The sequence below is a fragment of the Mustela erminea genome, chromosome 8 (genome assembly GCF_009829155.1).
Source record: "Mustela erminea isolate mMusErm1 chromosome 8, mMusErm1.Pri, whole genome shotgun sequence".
NCBI classification, from domain to species: Eukaryota; Metazoa; Chordata; class Mammalia; order Carnivora; family Mustelidae; genus Mustela; species Mustela erminea.
In genome coordinates, this window is record NC_045621.1 from 95,576,633 (window position 1) to 95,593,493 (window position 16,861).

The 16,861-nt window shown below is 42.9% G+C and overlaps 1 protein-coding gene across 1 annotated transcript in view; it reads left to right on the forward strand.

The window, feature by feature from the left end:
- Positions 1 to 16,861, forward strand: part of TMEM163 (transmembrane protein 163) — a 224,187-nt gene that overhangs the window by 123,811 nt on the left and 83,515 nt on the right. Inside the window, exons 3-4 of the mRNA XM_032354089.1 lie at positions 13,268 to 13,311; positions 14,699 to 14,790. Coding sequence (XP_032209980.1) covers positions 13,268 to 13,311; positions 14,699 to 14,790 — 136 coding nt within the window. The remainder of the gene's footprint in view (positions 1 to 13,267; positions 13,312 to 14,698; positions 14,791 to 16,861) is intronic.

The following is a 16,861-nucleotide window of genomic DNA, read 5'->3' on the forward strand; positions in this document are numbered from 1 at the left end:
TGATTTATAGTTCAATATCACTGGGAGATTGTCCCAGTTCATGTAAAATGCCAAAAACACAGCTTTCCATCTCTAACATCCCATCAGAACTCTGTTCAGGTCGTTTGTATCAGGGCAACCAGCTGCTCTATGGGTCTTTGGCTTAGTGACATAACGGTGTCTCTATAATTTGACTTTGGAGGGTTTTATCTTCCATATCCGTTCCTGTGTCTGTTCCCCAGGCTTCTCTTGTGAAGTTGTATTGATAGTATGATGGATCTGATGTTGTCTTTTCTTTGCTGTTGCATATTCTCCTCCCTTTAGAAAGCTCACAGGATGTAGCTAATGCATTTGTTATTTAGAAACAAGACTCAAAATTTCTTGCCTTTTATTCTTGTTTCTGCCTTTTCGTAGGCTATAACGACTCGTGCTCAAGGTTAATGAAAGTTGGTGATACTTTATTGGAACATAATAGACCTTGATTAACCCAAAGTACATCACTTGACATGAGTTTTTGAACCAAATGAATCATTTTTGTTGAGTAAATTACCTTAGTCGATTACAAACCTTACTTGGGTGTAGTTTTGTTATTTTAAGTGATGAGAATGCTAAAGTTATGCAATTAACTACCTCAGAACTGATAGTAGTCTTTATAAAAGAGAACATAGAAGTTTTCAAACCCTAACAAATGAGGCAATGTAATTGAGTAGAGACCTGACCTACTTAGTCACTGCAAAATAAGTTTTCTGACCTTTATATTTACCCAGGGAACGTCCAGGATGGTTGTGTCATTAAGAATATTTGCATTTTTTATTCCTCCTCTTTGTTCTCCATTAGCATCATGCTCAATTAGAAAGGAAACATACTGTTGCAAATGGAGAAAGATGCTATCACAGGGACTATAATTTTGGGTGATTTCCAACTATTTTATTTTGTGGATGTTGACAAATTGTAGATCTATTTGATTTTTCACTGGAGACTAGGCCCAGGTAGTCTAAAATGCCAGTTGCTTAGATCTCTGTGTGCAGAAGCCCTTTTTGGACAAATCCAGTTTAAGCCCATGATGGCAAGCAATGACGTGATAACCTGATTCATAGTGGCCATATCTGAAGTGGTAAGGCTTCTTTGGTCATGGCACATGAATCTTTGTCTCCACTTTGGAAGTACATGCAGGCACATCTACAGAGTAAGAAAACCAAAGCATACAAAAGGATATGCAGTGGACTGAGTGCATTCTTCTCACCTCCACTCCCAGTCCCCTTCTGAAGTGATCATCATCTACAGGTTGTGTAACTTTCCTAACACTGTGTCTCCATATGTGTGTATTTATTTCTGTACACACACATATGCTTTAATAATCACTCTGTTCATTGCCTTGCTTTAGTCATTCATTACATTTTGCATCATGACAAATGTTTTTAAGAATTTAATGCTATCATTCCATAGTGTGAAAGTACGGTAATTTATTAAATCACCCACTTATGAATGGATGTCTACATGGTTAATGCATTGCTGTTACACATCTATAATACACACTCTTGTGTGTATTCTTTCTGCCCCTGTGCCAGGACAAGTATAGAATATGTTTCTCAAGGTAGAACTGCTGGCTTCAGTTGATGTGTATCTTACATTTTTTTAAACATTTCCAAGTTTACCATTGAACATTGGCACTGAATAAGAGGATTTGTATCCCCTCACTAACCCTTACCAACACCTGGCATTTAAAAAGTTCTTTTATTTTTGCCATTCTGATAGGTGAAATAGAACTGATGTTTTCTTTCTCTTTTTAAAAAAGATTTATTGATTTATTTTAGAGGGGAGGAGGGGCAGGGGGAAAGAATCTTTAAGCAGGCTCCCTGCTGAGCACAGAGCCTGCACGGGTCTCAATCTCACAACCTAGAGATCATGACCTGAACTGAAACTCGGGAGCCAGACGCTCAGTTGACTGAGCACCCAGGTACTCCTGAAGTTTTCTTTTAATGAATTTTGCCCTCTTCACTGTTTCAGATTCTTTTTCTGAAATTGCTAGTTCATATCTTATCTTGGATTTTAGGCTCTTGGGGTTTTTGTTGTTGTTTTTTTAATACTGACTTGTAAGTATTCTTTTTTTTTTTTTTTTTTAATTAAGGTATAATAGACATCCAGAAGAATGCACAGATCAAGATTCTAGTTTAATGGGACACCTGGGTGGCTCAGTTGGTTAAGCAGCTGCCTTCGGCTCAGGTCATGAGCCCATCGTCCTGGGATCGAGTCCCACATCGGGCTCCTTGCTCCGCAGGGAGCCTGCTTCTCCCTCTGACTCTGCCTGCCAGTCTGTCTGCCTGTGCTCGCTCTCGCTCTCTCTCTCTCTGACAAATAAATAAATAAAATCTTAAAAAAAAAAAAAGATTTTAGTTTAATGAATTTTCACAAAATGAACATACATATGTAACCACCACTCATAGTCACTCATCTTTTCACTTGAGAAGCCCTTCTCCTGTCGCCTCCCACTCAGTCCTCTCTTCTCCGGAGGTAACCACATCCTGAATTCTACCACCCTTCATTGCTTGGTCTCTTCTCAGATGTTAATTAACAGAAACATAAATAGATAATCTGTTCAGTGAATGCTTTGTTTTCCTTTCTTTCCCTTTAGCATTATTTGTTGGGATTCATACATTAATTACATGTAGCTATAACTTACTGTCACTGTTGTATGGTATTCCATTGGATGAAGATACCGTCAATTTACCCACGCTACTGTTGAACATTTGGATTGTTTCCAGCTGTGACAGTTATGAAACATGTCCAAATTATGCTGCTCTAAATGGTTTTATAAGTGTCTTCTTATATTTGTATGTATGCATTTCTTTGGGGTATGTAACTAGGAGTGGAATGGCTGGGTTATAGAATATGATAATTTTATAGATATTGGCAGCCCGTTTTCTAAAGCTATTTACACTTCCACTAGCAGTTTTTAAGAGTTGAAATACATCTGGCGCGCCTGGGTGGCTCAGTTGGTTGGACGACTGCTTTCGGCTCAGGTCATGACCCTGGAGTCCCGGGATCGAGTCCCACATCAGGCTCCCAGCTCCACGGGGAGTCTGCTTCTCCCTCTGACCTTCTCCTCGCTCATGCTCTCTCTCACTGTCTCTCTCTCAAATAAATAAATAAAATCTTAAAAAAAAAAAAAAGAGTTGAAATACATCCTTAGTAAGATTTGAAATGGTCAGCCTTTTTCCTTGTACAGTGGTATCTCTGTGATTTTCATTTTATTTTCCCTGGTTGTTAATGAAGTTGAGCACATTTTCATATTTCTTGGTCATTTGTGTATCATTTTTCACAAGAAGCTTGTTAACACTTTGCCCATTTTCCTTTTGGGTTGTTTTCCTCTTATTGATTTGGAAGACTTTTTATATATTCTGCATATAGGCCACTGGTAGTTATTAGTATTGTAAATATCCTTCCTCTCCATGGCTTGCTGTTTTTTTTTTTTTTTTAAGGTTTTATTTATTTATTTGACAGACAGAGATCACAAGTAGGCAGAGAGAGAGAGAGGAGGATCATGACCTGAGCCGAAGGCAGTGGCTTAACCCACTGAGCCACCCAGGCGCCCCCATGGCTTGTTGTTTTGCTCTTTCAGTGGGCTCTTTTAATGTAGTTTAATTTACCGATCTTCCTCTTTATGATTAATGCTTTTATGTCCTGTTTAAGAAATCTTTTCTTTCCCCAAGATAATGAAGATACTCTCCCGTATTATATTTCAGGTATCTACTGGGTTATTTTGTGCTTATCGTATGTACCTACAGCTCATCCCCAGTTGTTTTTTTGTGTATGGTATGAGGTAGAGTCAATGACCCAGTACCGTTTATTGAAAAGACCTTTCCCCCAGTGTTCTTCAGGTGTGCCTTTGCTAGACATCAAGTGACCATCTGTGTGTGGATCTGATTTTGTTCTGTGGTCTTTTTGTTTGTCCTTAGGCCAGTACTATTCTGTCTCAGTTACTCAAACTCTGAAGTCTGAAGTAAATTTTGATATCTGGTGGTGACTGTCTTCCAGGATTTTTTGGGGGGTTTTGTTCAGTATTAGCTACTCTTGACTCTTCACATTCCACTTAAACTCAAGAATTATCTTATTCTTTCACAAAAAAACCGGCTAGAATTTTAGTTGCTCATATCAGCTCTTTTCACCCATGAACATTGTACATCCCTCCATATGTTTGGTCTTCTTTAATTTCTCTCAACAATGTTTTATTGTGTTTATAGGTAGAGGTCTTACACAGTTTTCATTCATTTATTTCTAGGTATTTGATCCTTTCTGTTCAAAACGGTATCTTGTTAAAATTGCATTTTCTCACCGCTCTAGAAATAACTGGTACTTGGGTAATGACTTCGTGCCTGGTGGTCCTCTGTTTGCTGACTGCACATCTTAAGTTCTCTTTGGTTCCCTGCTTCTTCCTGCCAGTTTGCCAGTACCTCACTATTCAAAAATCAGGGCTTTAGGGAGACATGGGGGCCTGAAGGGAGCAGCATGCAGCTTTAATTTGATTATGTTTCCTCAGGGCACTTTACCTCTGATCTCAATAGTCTACCTCAGTGAGCACCTCGCTTCCTTTTGAGCAAGAGAAAATGGCATGGTTGGCTGGGCAAACTCTGCTCTTCTTGTTGAAAATGCCGTTGATTTTCCTGCTGCCTGACTTAACACCTGTGGCTGTCTGAGCACTTCCTTGTTTTCACCTCCCTTGCTCTCTAGTGTGGATTCTGAGGAAAGAGTTCGGGTGTGGGTGCTGCTACTCGCAAACTTGTTATGCCTATAAAGGGTAACTGTTTGGGATGATGTCATCAAGGGATGATAGTAGCATCAAATTGTGGAGCCCTCTGAGCACTCTGCCTTAGATCTGATTCATGTGTGTTATCAGCTCTCAACATCTTCCTCAGTGTAAGGTGAATTTTAGTGTACTTGTAGATTTTCTTTATAAAATTAGGGGCTTGATGTTGACCATTTGCTAGTTTCTTTGATCATTATAGTCTTTCTCTAGTGTCCCATGCTTCTCATTGCTTTGGTGGGTTTTATAGAGGAGAGCGTTAAGAAGGGAGGGGAGAAAAGGTCTTTATTCTACCATGTTTGGCTTTTATTCTTCAAGTAATAATGCTGATGGTCTTCTAATGACTTTGATTGAGCTCCATTGAGTAAATATTTATTCAGCACCATTTCTTTAAACCCAGTCTTTGAAGTCTTATTCATTGTATTCCTTTTCCTCATAATGTTCTGTTTTTTAAAAAGTTCCTTTAGCAACTCTTTAAGCCAAAGAGGTCCATTGTGTGGTATCGTGTCAGTGGTGTCCCGTTGAAGGGCTGTCTTAGCGATCTGACAAAGGATGACCTTAGGGGGCAACATTCACACCATTGCCAGCTCTCATTACCCAGAACGTTAGCTTTTGATTCTGGCATGAATTATTCATTGCATGTTCAATAAAAATCAGACACTACTTTTAGGTTTAGAGATTGCTCAAGAGTTTATTGCTCAGTAAGAAATTACTGAGCACCAACTATGTGCTGGTGCTTCCTCTATTCCTGGGAATAGAGAGTCGAATACAGCGTAGCCCCTCACTTAAGGCTTTCATAAGCTGGCTGGGGAAGACAAGGATCATTTCTGGATGATGCAAGGTGAGGGCAGTAGGGATGGGGGTTTGGGGTGGCAGGGGAGAGGTACTGAGCCAAGTTAGAAAGAATGGGCTGAAAGTGAGCATTCAGGCTTACAGTTCCCAGCTACCACACTCAGAACGGAAGGCTAGAGAAGACAAACTGAGGGTTCTGTGTTATGAAAATTGCCCCATCTCTGTTTTCCAGTGAATGAATACTTTATTTACTAGGCAAAAATAGTGTTCTGTGATTAAGGGATAGTTAGGGATTTCAGGGACAAATTTCATCAAATTGTTGAGCAAGTAACCATGGAACTCCCAGCTCAATAGGGTAGCATGTAGCAGCTCAACAAACATTTGTCGAATGAAAGAAAGATTGGTGAGCTCAGGCTGCTCATGTTGGTCTGGACAGGGTGGGTTGTAAGATGGGAGCTGGGTATAGTCTGAGGCTGCCCAGCCACCCCTGCTGCCTACAGGCAGGAAACTACTTTCTTCAGAGCTGTGCTGGTATCACAGGGAACCACAGCACAGGGAGGAGTAAAATTACCTTTGATGGAAAATATGTAATGGACATTCAGCAGGAACCATGCTCCTCCTGTGAACTCTGGCCAGTGAGGTCTTTAGAGTCAGTGTACCAACGAGTGAGGGTAGATCTTTTAACCTGACTGAAGATAGTCCATATACATTCATAATAGTTGGGTAATCAGAGATGGGGTCTTGGCGAGGGTTTGCTTCCCTGCAGGGTAGGGGAGCCCGGGAGGGTGGGTGGGCAGCATCTCTAGCCTGCCTGGGACTAACTAATGGCTTTTGGTTCTGTAGAAATTCTCCAAGAATGATACAGGTTTTGAGAACCTGTAATTTAAACTAAGTGTAATTTGCTGAGAGCCAGACCTCAGAGTTGAAAACACAGGAGGCTACCGTCCACGCAGCACAGTGACTGTTTGACAGGTGTTTTGCTGAGAACTGCAGATATGGAGGTGAAGCTACTGTCCTTTCCCTTCTGCTGCTCATGGGCTGCATCTAAAGTCCCAAATTCGAGCCTGTGGGTCAGCTAGAGCCCAGACGTGAGGGAGTCCAGCTGGAGCCGATGCTGCAGGAGAGGCAGGAGGCCAGTGGGGCATGCTCGGCCAGAAGCAGCACCGGCCCTGGAGAAAGGGATGGCTCCACGCCAGCAGATCTCAGCTTTTCCAGGATGCCAAAACCCTAGGTGTACTTCTTCTTTGTTTTAATTTGTGAAGTCTCCTGATTTAAAAATGGTGGTCGCCAATTCTGATATTAGAATAGCACTGTGTAGGCCAAACAAAAACTTGGAAATTTTATCCTCAGGTGGCCCTTTTGCACATTCTGGTCTAGACCAATAAAATGCGAAGTCCGGTCACTGTGCTGCAGCGGAGGGAGAGGAGTCTAACGGCCTAAGCTGTTTTGATTTCTTTTTCAAACTGCTTCTCCTTTTTTCCCTGCAGTGATGACTGAATCCAGGCAGCAATCCTATCCCAGATTATTGAAGTATAATTCAATAAGTTTGAGTGGGAGAGACCCTAGAATTCACCGGATGTTCTGTTGAAGCGAGTTGAACACAAACCAGCTAATTTTGACCCCTCTTAGCTCCGCCTCCTCTATCTAGGCTGCCGCAAGCCTGATGAGATGGTGACTGAAAGAAGGCTTCTCAAGTTGGGTTAGTGACCCAGCTGTGGGCGAGGCAGTTGCCAGGCATCTGACTGACAGAGGTGGTCTAATTAGAGTGGGATTGATTTATTAACGGAGCTTTACTGGCCACATAATTTAGCATCTCGGAGGTGTTATTGGGCCTGGGGTATTGCTAAAGAGTGCTAAGGCTCGAGATAATTATTGCCTTACTTAGGAGAGAATGACAGATGGGACCTCATTGTTGCTGTAAATCTCGCCTGCAATCGAAATGGCATTCTTTGTTTGACGTTGTCGAGGGCCCCAGGCGCCAGGTGACCACGGTAGCCTTGCTGGCTCTCTCCCATTCTGGGCATTTCCAAGGCCCTTCAGACCTCCCCAACCCTCCCTCAAAGCTTGCTGCTTATTCAGCTGCGTGATTTGCATTCGGCTTTGTCCTGACAATGGGTTGCCTGGGTCCACTTCATTTTCCAGCTGTCTTTCTGTTTGAATTTCAGTTTCCAGCTGATGGGCTTTCTGGCCTGAGTTTGACTTGAAGAAGGTCTGGTCTTGAACCGGACCTGTATAAATATTTATTTAATTCTTCTGTTGTGTGTGTGCTTCTGGGACTGTCGCTGTTACTACTCCCTTGACACATAAATAAAAGTAGAGTGTAGGACAAGCAAAAACCTGGGAGGTGGGAGGGCCCTTACACAGAGAGGGACATTTTGCTTCTGTGCCACCCCCTGGCTTGCCTTGCCTTCCTGCGTGCTGCTGTGGCATTAGTGACCCGCTCATGGGGGTGATCTGGCTCAGAGAGTTGGATTTCGGAAACTGAGCCATAATAAAGATGCGGAGGATAGTGTGCCCTCCCGTTAACCAGCAGTACTGCAGCCTACACGCCAAAGGGTGCCCTAAATCTGATTTCCGCTATTCTGTTTGAGATCTCTGGCTATGTTGTGAGGAGTTAGTTCATTTTCCCCCCCTAAATAAAATGGAATTCTTTTTTCTGGTTTGAATGGTCATGTATGGTGGTAGTAGGAAATGTGGAAAATACACAAAAACTAGAAATAAATTCTCTCAAATATCCCTATCCACCACAGATTGACTACTATTACCATTTGAGTTTTTTTTTTTAAGTTGTTTACAATGCATTTTAAAAAGATGGTTGTACTGTAAAGCTAGTTATAGCACATGTATTCTCTTGTATCTTGCTCTTTTTACCTCATTTTTTTGCTCAAGCAGCAAGGAAATCTATTATGTCACATAACTTTCATCTTGTTCCTTTTTGCTTCAGACATCATGGCTTCACACATACCAGGCATTTCATCTCAGGGTCTTTGCACTGACCATTCCCATGATCTGGAAGGTTTTTCCTCTAGGTGACTGCATGGCTCACTCCCTCGCCACCTCTGAGTCTTTGCTCAAATGTCGCCTACTCAGTGAAACCTCCACTGACCTCCCTATGACCTTCACACCTATGCTAGCCAGAATCCCTTCTGACCCAGTCCCCTCATTTTCCATAGCACCCAGTTCTTCTTTTTTTTTTTTTTTTAATTTTATTTATTTATTTGAAAGACAGAGATCACAAGTAGGCAGAGAAGCTGGCAGAGAGAGAGGAGGAAGCAGGCTCCCCGCTGAGCAGAGAGCCCGATGCGGGGCTCGGTCCCAGGACCCTGGGATCATGACCTGAGCTGAAGGCAGAGGCTTTAACCCACTGAGCCACCCAGGCGCCCCCATGGCACCCAGTTCTGATGGTACTAATCATACTACCTGTGTGTTTATCGCTATCATTATTCTAATTCACGAGCTTGCATAAGCGCTGACTAAACATACTTTTGGTCAACACTTTGAAATACCTTACGTAGAGCTTGTTTTTTTAATGGACTGGACTTCAATCCTCACCCCACTGCTGGACATGTAACTTGAATTCAGTGCTTTGCCAATTTAAATTACATAAACCTTCTACGAACCTTTTGTGTATAAAGTGTTTTTCCATTTCTTAAGCATTGAAAAAGATTTTTGGACGTGGGATTACTTTTTCGACAGGGTAAATTGTATTAAGATTCATGGCTGCAAGTGATATGAACTCAACTCAAACTGTCTTGAGCAAAGTAAAGGAAATTATTGGTTGATGTATTTGAAAAATACAGAGGTAGACTGCAGGTAGGCCTGGTTCCAGAGGTTTGGTCCACGTTATCATTGGTCTGACTTGTGTCTCTCATCTTCATCTGGGCTTTCTTCTGTGCTGGCTTCATTGTGAGGCAGCTTCTCCCCATTTAAGGCCAACTGCTACTTGTAGCTCCTGTTTTCATGCTACCAACTGTCCAGTCCCATCTTAGAAAGATATCCCCTTCCCAATATTTTTAGCAGAAACTCAGGACAGGTTCTCACTGGCTCACATTGAATTGTGGCACCCTTGAATCTTTCACTCAGGCTGTAGGACAAGGATACAGGAGAGTGGGGGCGATGATATCATCCCACCCAAACCACAACCTCCAAGGGTAGGGGAGGTAGCTCTCTCCACAGGAGGCTCAGGGTGCTTTTGTCTAAGTGGGAGATGGATGCTGGGAAGGCCCCCAAACTGCAGATCTTTGTTATACTTAGGAACATTTTAGGGACTCTGTGCCTTAGTAGGGGAGGGAAAGAGCCCAAAACATGAAGGTGCCCTGTCCCGTAGCCAAAGCATGCATATTTGTATGTGTGAGGCCAGTTTAATCAGATGTCAATCTGCTGCCAGTCTCACTGTGGAAAGGGAGAAGGCCATGAGGAGGGGGATCCCCGGCCTCAGCTCCCTGGGAATGAGGCTCCCATGGCCTGTAATTGCATGCCTCGTGGGCTGTTGGTAGACACTGGCTCCTGGAGTCCATGTTTAAAATAGAAGCAGTAGAGACAAATTTGTTCCTTCGTTCGTTCTTTTTTTTTTTTTTTTTAAGATTTTATTTATTTATTTAACAGACAGAGATCACAAGTAGGCAGAGAGGCAAGTAGAGAGAAAGGAAGGAAAGCAGGCTCCCCGCTGAGTAGAGAGCCCGATGTGGAGCTCAATTCCAGGACCCTGAGATCATGACCTGAGCTGAAGGCAGAGGCTTTAACCCACTGAGCCACCCAGGCACCCCTAGAGACAACTTCTTATGGGAGGAAGAGGAGAGTTCTTGAAAATTTCCCGAGGGGGTTCTGATAGCCGTGCTCTCCGGAAGACTTTGGAGGGTTCTGACAGTTGGGCACTCCATTCTAGAGCAGTGGTGGCATTTGTCATACAGGCCCTGCACTGCCAGCTGATGGCCATGGAGGCTTCATTTCCTTCAGCTCAGTGGCGGTGGCCTTGACCCAGAGCAATCTTGGTAAGAGAGCTCCACTTCATGGCTGCCCCCCTGCAGGTCTCTCTGTGCACCTTGATAGGTCAAAAGTGTTCTTATCTGTCATCCACTGTGGAATGTGCACCTGCCTTAAAGGCACTGCTGGACTTTTACTGGATGGCTGGTGGCTTTCAGTTACCCTCAGCCAAGTATGTCTGTGTCTCAGGAGCCACCTGCCTTGTAGTCCCTCCCTTAGTGGGTCATCCTGGCCCAGGCCTGCTGTTCTCCCAAGTGGGAACTGCTCACAAAGGAAAGCTATCCAAGCCAAGGCCTCATGGAGGGCCCTTCAGTGTACCCTGGATTCCCCATGCAATTTTTGGCATTTTCTTTTTTCCCATCCCATCAAAGAGATTGAATAGAGGCAATTTATAAGTAAATGATATGTGTTAGTCCTTCCCTTCTGTGAAGGACTCTGGGTTAACTTGGAGTCCTCTTGTTCACATTTTCGTTGGTACATGGAGGATAGAACAATATTAATATTCTAATTGTGCTCTAAGCTATTCATCCACTGGGCAGGCTTGCATCACTCAAGCAGAACTCTCCATGTAATTCTGAGAAGGTTTGAAATCATAGACACTGACTCCATTTGAGTCAGGGAAGTCCACCATTTATGGCCGTGTTCTTTGTTGGATTCCAGAGAAAGTTCCTTGTGTTTCTCAGTGTAATCAAGGAGGTGTACACCTCTTTGAAATCTGTAGTCCACTGTGAAAATGTCTGGTATTACTGAGTAACTGAGTCAAGATTTTTATTTTATTTTTCTTTTTTAATTTTTCGATTAAAGCTTTTTAAAGAAACGGTTTACCTCTTGGAAAGCAGGTGGTTTTCTGGATTGGTGGGTGGAGTGCTTTCTCAGTTGTGCCTTCCCTTCCATGGTGCCCAGGCACGATGGGGTGGGGAGAGACAGTGCAGGAGCTCCTGCTTGGGCAGCTCTTTGTTATCTGGTGTATATAATGAGGGTTTGTGCAAGATGTTAATAGGAGTTAAAAAATTTCCACTGTTGATAAAGAAGGAACCCACAAAAAGCACACAACTAACAGGCTGTAAGGTAAAAAAAACCCAAACCAATACTAGTTTCTATGAAATTTTATGAAGCTTAATTAACAAGTTACTGAGTATTTACTGCAAGTCAGTCCCAGGGTCCTCTAGTTTATCTTGGTGCTCAGGGGAACTCCTCGGAGGACCTCCTGCCTTTTTGGCCATGTCAACATGGCTTCTGAGTTGAGTTCTCTGGGAGGATCCAATACCCCTCTGCACCACCACGGTTGTGTTGCCATGAAAGCTACAGCCCATCACTCTATATTGCGGCTTCTGCCTTTCTCCCTCCTCCTGCCCATAAGAGCAACAGCAGGGATAACTGGAACAGCTTTTTGCAAGAACCAAAGATAAGCAGGAATTTAATGAATTGCATATGCCTTGCACAACCTGAGGACAGGAATATAGCTGACTCCCAGGAAGGGCTTGGAAATGTTAAGAAGCCATTGTTTCCCTTGCCCAAGAGTTGTATTTACCCTATGCTTGTCTCTCTGCTCCTCAGTGTTTATAGCAAATGATGGCCAACTCCACTTCCATGTTCATAGGTTTCAATTCTAACAACATTAATGGACCGATTAGACTCTTGGTCTCAATTCCTTATTCACAGAAATGAAATAAATATGCTTGGTTCACATTGAGTCATGTGGTCCTGTTAGGGCTGAGGGCAGGGGTTCAAGGCAAAACATAGCTGTCCAGGGCCCATTTGGGGATGTTATGGGCAGGGCAGAGAATGGGTCCCAGAGAAAGGACATGGGGTGAGCTGAGTGGGGTGTCCAAATGGGAACTGACCTCCATGCCCCTCACCCACACCTCACGAGTCAGCCATTGGTCCTACCTGTGCCTGGGACAATCAGCTTCAAAGCTTTGCCTACCCATTGGGTAGGGTTTCATTCTTTGTTGGAGGGTGGACATGTGCTGGATAATATGGCTTTTATTTGGAGATCTGCCTTTATTAACTCAAATGAGAAGAGTCATTGAAGTTGGGCATTGCTTTGGCACAGAATAGATCCCAGAATTAGGCACATGCGCTGCTCAGTTAACTTCCCCAAAAAAGGTAGGTAGATTTTTGAATATGAGGAAACGTTTTAATTGTAACTGTTCGATCTATATTTGTAGACATCTCTTGTTTAAGGTCATTTGCTATTGCTTTTTCTAAACCATATCCTTGAAGCCTACCTACACTGAATTTTAAGCTCTGATAGGGAGAGATTTCTCTCAACTGTGTTAGCAATGGTGTGTGTGTGTCGATACCAGTAATTACCTTGTGACAGGAACAGTGTGTGGATGGTCTCACTTTTGCTCTGATAGTCTCATGTCATTTCCAGCTCTCTGTTCCCCGTTGCTAAATTCTTTAAGTCTTAGCAGTCATTTGATTGATAAGTGCTTTGGCATTTTCATTCTGAAGCTGGGCCTGTGGTGCTTGAGGACACGGTGGGAAGGGACGCTGTGGCCAGTGGAGTCCACCACCTTTTCATTTCACTCTTTACCTGTTTTAGTTCATAGGTGTTACAAGTACAGTTAATTTTTAACTTAATTCTCTGGGAACTTTCCCAGGGATGTTTAAAAGTCTCTATCAACTGTACTAATATACTCAGAAATGAGAGAAAATATCCATGAGGTCTTAAAATATTCTGAATACTATTTTCTTTCTTTTTAGCTGTCTCCGTTATGAGGTACAGCGCCTCTGCTTTTGGGTTTGCAGTAAGTAACCTGAAATGTACTTTTATGAAGTTTTGCACGTTTTTTTCCTGAGCCCGTGTATCCCACCCTGGGCTCGCCATTCAGAGGGTGGTTAGCAACTGAGAGCTTCTCATGACAGATAAATCTTTTATAGCAGTAGCTTCCATAATAAAATCATAATTTTGTGGAAGTAACAGCAGTGATGCTCCACAGGTCTCCAGAACAGATTGGGAGACCTCATTTTCCACACCTGGTTGAGAGATTGTTTGAGGGGGTCTTAGCCTATTTTTCTCCCTCAAGGTTGTAGTTGTGAAAGTGGGGCGCACCCTGGATGTAAAGAAGCATTGGCCGGTGCAGACAGAGGTGTTGGGGGTTAGGACTGGGGCTGCTGGCTCTAGACGAGTCAGTCTGTAGCCCCTTGAGGGGTAACCTGACTCCCAAACCTGCTTCCTGATTGGAATTGGTAGGAGAAACTGGGTCTCAGATGTTTTACGGGCTAGGTGTGTCGAAAACTTAGGTGAAGTTTCCCCACATTCCTTCCAGAGACTGCTAGTGCTTGTAGTTTTCCAGACTGAAAGTGTGACGTGGTACAGTGACTCAGCTGGGGAGCTTCAGCATCCTCCTCTGTAGCTTTGGGGTTTCCTGTGCCTGAGGGCATGTGTTCCTGTTCCCAAATCCACTTCTTCCCTTTGCTATGAGAACTTAAATGTTTTGGAGGTCGTAGATTGTTTTTAGAGTCCTTTGAAAAAGGTACGGACAACCTCTCCAGAAAAATGGGTGTGTGTGTTTGTGCGTGCACACCCCCCCCACACACCTCTCTTTCCTCCCCTTTCTTCTGTCTCTGTCCCTCACACATTTGCTCATTCATTCAAACAAGAGCATTGAATTTTGTATACAATTTTGAAGTGTTAGTAGATTTCCCAGAACCCTTGCGGGGCCCCATGCTCAGCCCTGAACCTCAGGTAGAAGCATCCCATTGAGAGCCAGACACAGATAAGAACCCTTACCCAGAATCTTTTACCTGTGATGTAGGGGGAAATTCTGTGGTGATTTGCCTGCTGGGAGATAGGTGTTAGAAGAGTGTCTGTACCCCCCGTATCTCCAGGGTGCTCAGAGCCAGCGCCCAGGGAGCCAAGCCCACTGCAGCAGGGAGTGTGCTTTCTCAGTCTGTGGGAGCAGTGCAAAGTGAGGGGGAGCCGTGGTCCTTCCACCAGTCTGGTGTGTCCAGTGGCCTTGGCTGCAGATTCCCAGGACCCACCGTGAGGATGATGAGAGCCTCCATTGTAATGATGTGAAGCCTCTTTGCTCTGAGGTCACTTGCTCAGATTCCAGGCGTCTGTGTCTTGTGTCTTCACAGTCATGCCTTATTAACTCCGGAAAACACTAATGCCGTGTCTCCTTCTCCTAGTTTGATGCCATCCTCGACGTCCTGTCCTCGGCGATTGTCCTGTGGCGTTACAGCAATGCTGCCGCTGTACACTCTGCCCACAGGGAGTACATGTAAGTGGATTTTTCTCTTCTTCCAGGCTGCGGAACCCTTGCAAAGGAAGGCCACGTCATTAGGCTGTCAGCATAGCTCCCCTTGCGGCTTTGATCCCGGGATGAGAATGAGGACCCAGATTCCCTTTGAGAGTGCCTACTGTGGTACCAGCCGTATGGTAGACCCCTTTTGGGATGGTTGGAGAGATGGGGTATCCTTTTTAATTTACCCTGTTCTCTGCTCTTGAGTCGGGAGGGAATGTTTGTATGCTCATCTGTCTGGCTATCCTTCTGTCCATCTGTCCATTGATCTGTCCATGTTTCAATTCATCCGTCCTTCCATCCTCATTTTTTTTGTGTTTCTGGAATCTTTGTTCTCTTGCGTTCTCATGCTTTTTTTTCTTTCTTTCTAAATAAAATGAGTTTTCCACTGTAATTTCTGGAAGACATCTTGAGGGTATTCTAAAGTACCCTGCTTGACTTTCATTCCTCTCTCTATGGCTTGTCCTCGTTGCTTGTCCCAGTCTCTGCGTCCTGTGGGTGATGGTTTTATCTTTGAGGAATTTGAGTTTGTGACCATGAAACGTGTCTTTCCCAACTTCCATCTTCTTTATTCCATTTGTAACCTCCAGGCTGGTAATAGCACAGGCTCCCAAATCAGATTTCTTGGCTTTGAATCTTAGCTGTACTACTTGCTAGCTCTGTGACTATAGGAAGCTGCTAAGTGCTCTGTGCCCTGTTTCCTCATTTGGAAAAGTAGGAAAACAACACCTCCTTCCTAGGGTTATTATATATAATATATATGCTCAATATGTAATGCAATATATATATATGTTATATATTTGAACAATATATACATACATAACTTATAGCAGTGTTTGGTATGCACTTCGGGACACCTTAGCTGCCATCATTATTAATTATTGAGGGGGCTCCCCTGAGATTGAGCCACCACTGGCCATTAAGGGAAGTGTTTGATCCCATCTCTGTGACTTTTGGACAGTTGAATACAAATGAGTAAATTCTCCCCTGCTGTGTTTCTGGAGGTGCCCAGACAGAACGTAGTTTTGATGGGAATGCCGTGTCATATTTAAATGTATAAATGTTGAGATACAAATGTTAGGTGCTAGAGGACTCAGATAGTAATATATCTGGGGTTGCATGTGCCAAACAGAAAGCTTCTGGAAGGTAATGCTGTAACTGATTCACAAATGAGGACAAATTTTATTTCACTGTTGGCTTTAGGTAGAGCACAGAAGCTTCTTTGAAGTGTTAGGTATTTATTTTAATACGCTTTAGCTCTTTTAACAAATATGAAGGATCAAATCTGTGATATCACAGATGCCATTGTTTAGGGTAAGGTTAATTTTTTTTTTTAAAAGTGAGTCAATTGATGGCTGAAAACTTAAAACCATTCTAGTAAATTGATTTTATAAAATTTAAAATGATGATATAATGATGAATGTTGAATTAATACTAGTCTAATTAAAGGAGTAGCTAATGGAAAAAAACAGGTTGTTGGTGGCTAATTATTGAGGTATACAGTGAGAACAACCCAGAGGTAGGCTCACATTTCAAAACGTAGTCCTTTTCCTGTCAGAAGAACATAGATTCTTTGGTTCTCTAGCTGTACTGCCCAGTATGGTAGTCGCTGGGGACATTTCAGCACTTATGGGTAGCTGGTCTGAAATAAGAGGTGCAGTAAGTGCAAAATACTAAATTCCAAAGACTTAAAAAAAAAAAAAGGATTGTAGACATTTTATTAAAAATTTTAAAGATATTGATTACACATTGACAAAAGAATATTTTGGATATGAGGTGCCTGGCTGGCTCAGTTGGTATAGCACGCGACTTTGGATCTCAGACTTGTGAGTCCAAGCCCCATGTTGGGTGTAGAGATTTCTTAAAAATAAAACCTTAAAGAAATATTTTGGATATATTGGATTAAACTATTATAGTTAATTTTAGTTCTCTTTCCTTTCTCTAATGTGGATTTTAGAAATTAATTACATATATGTCTTGTATTATAATTCTTTTGGGCCTTGCCCTCAAAAGAGAAAGCTCTTCCCTCGGTCTTTTCTTATTTTAGAAT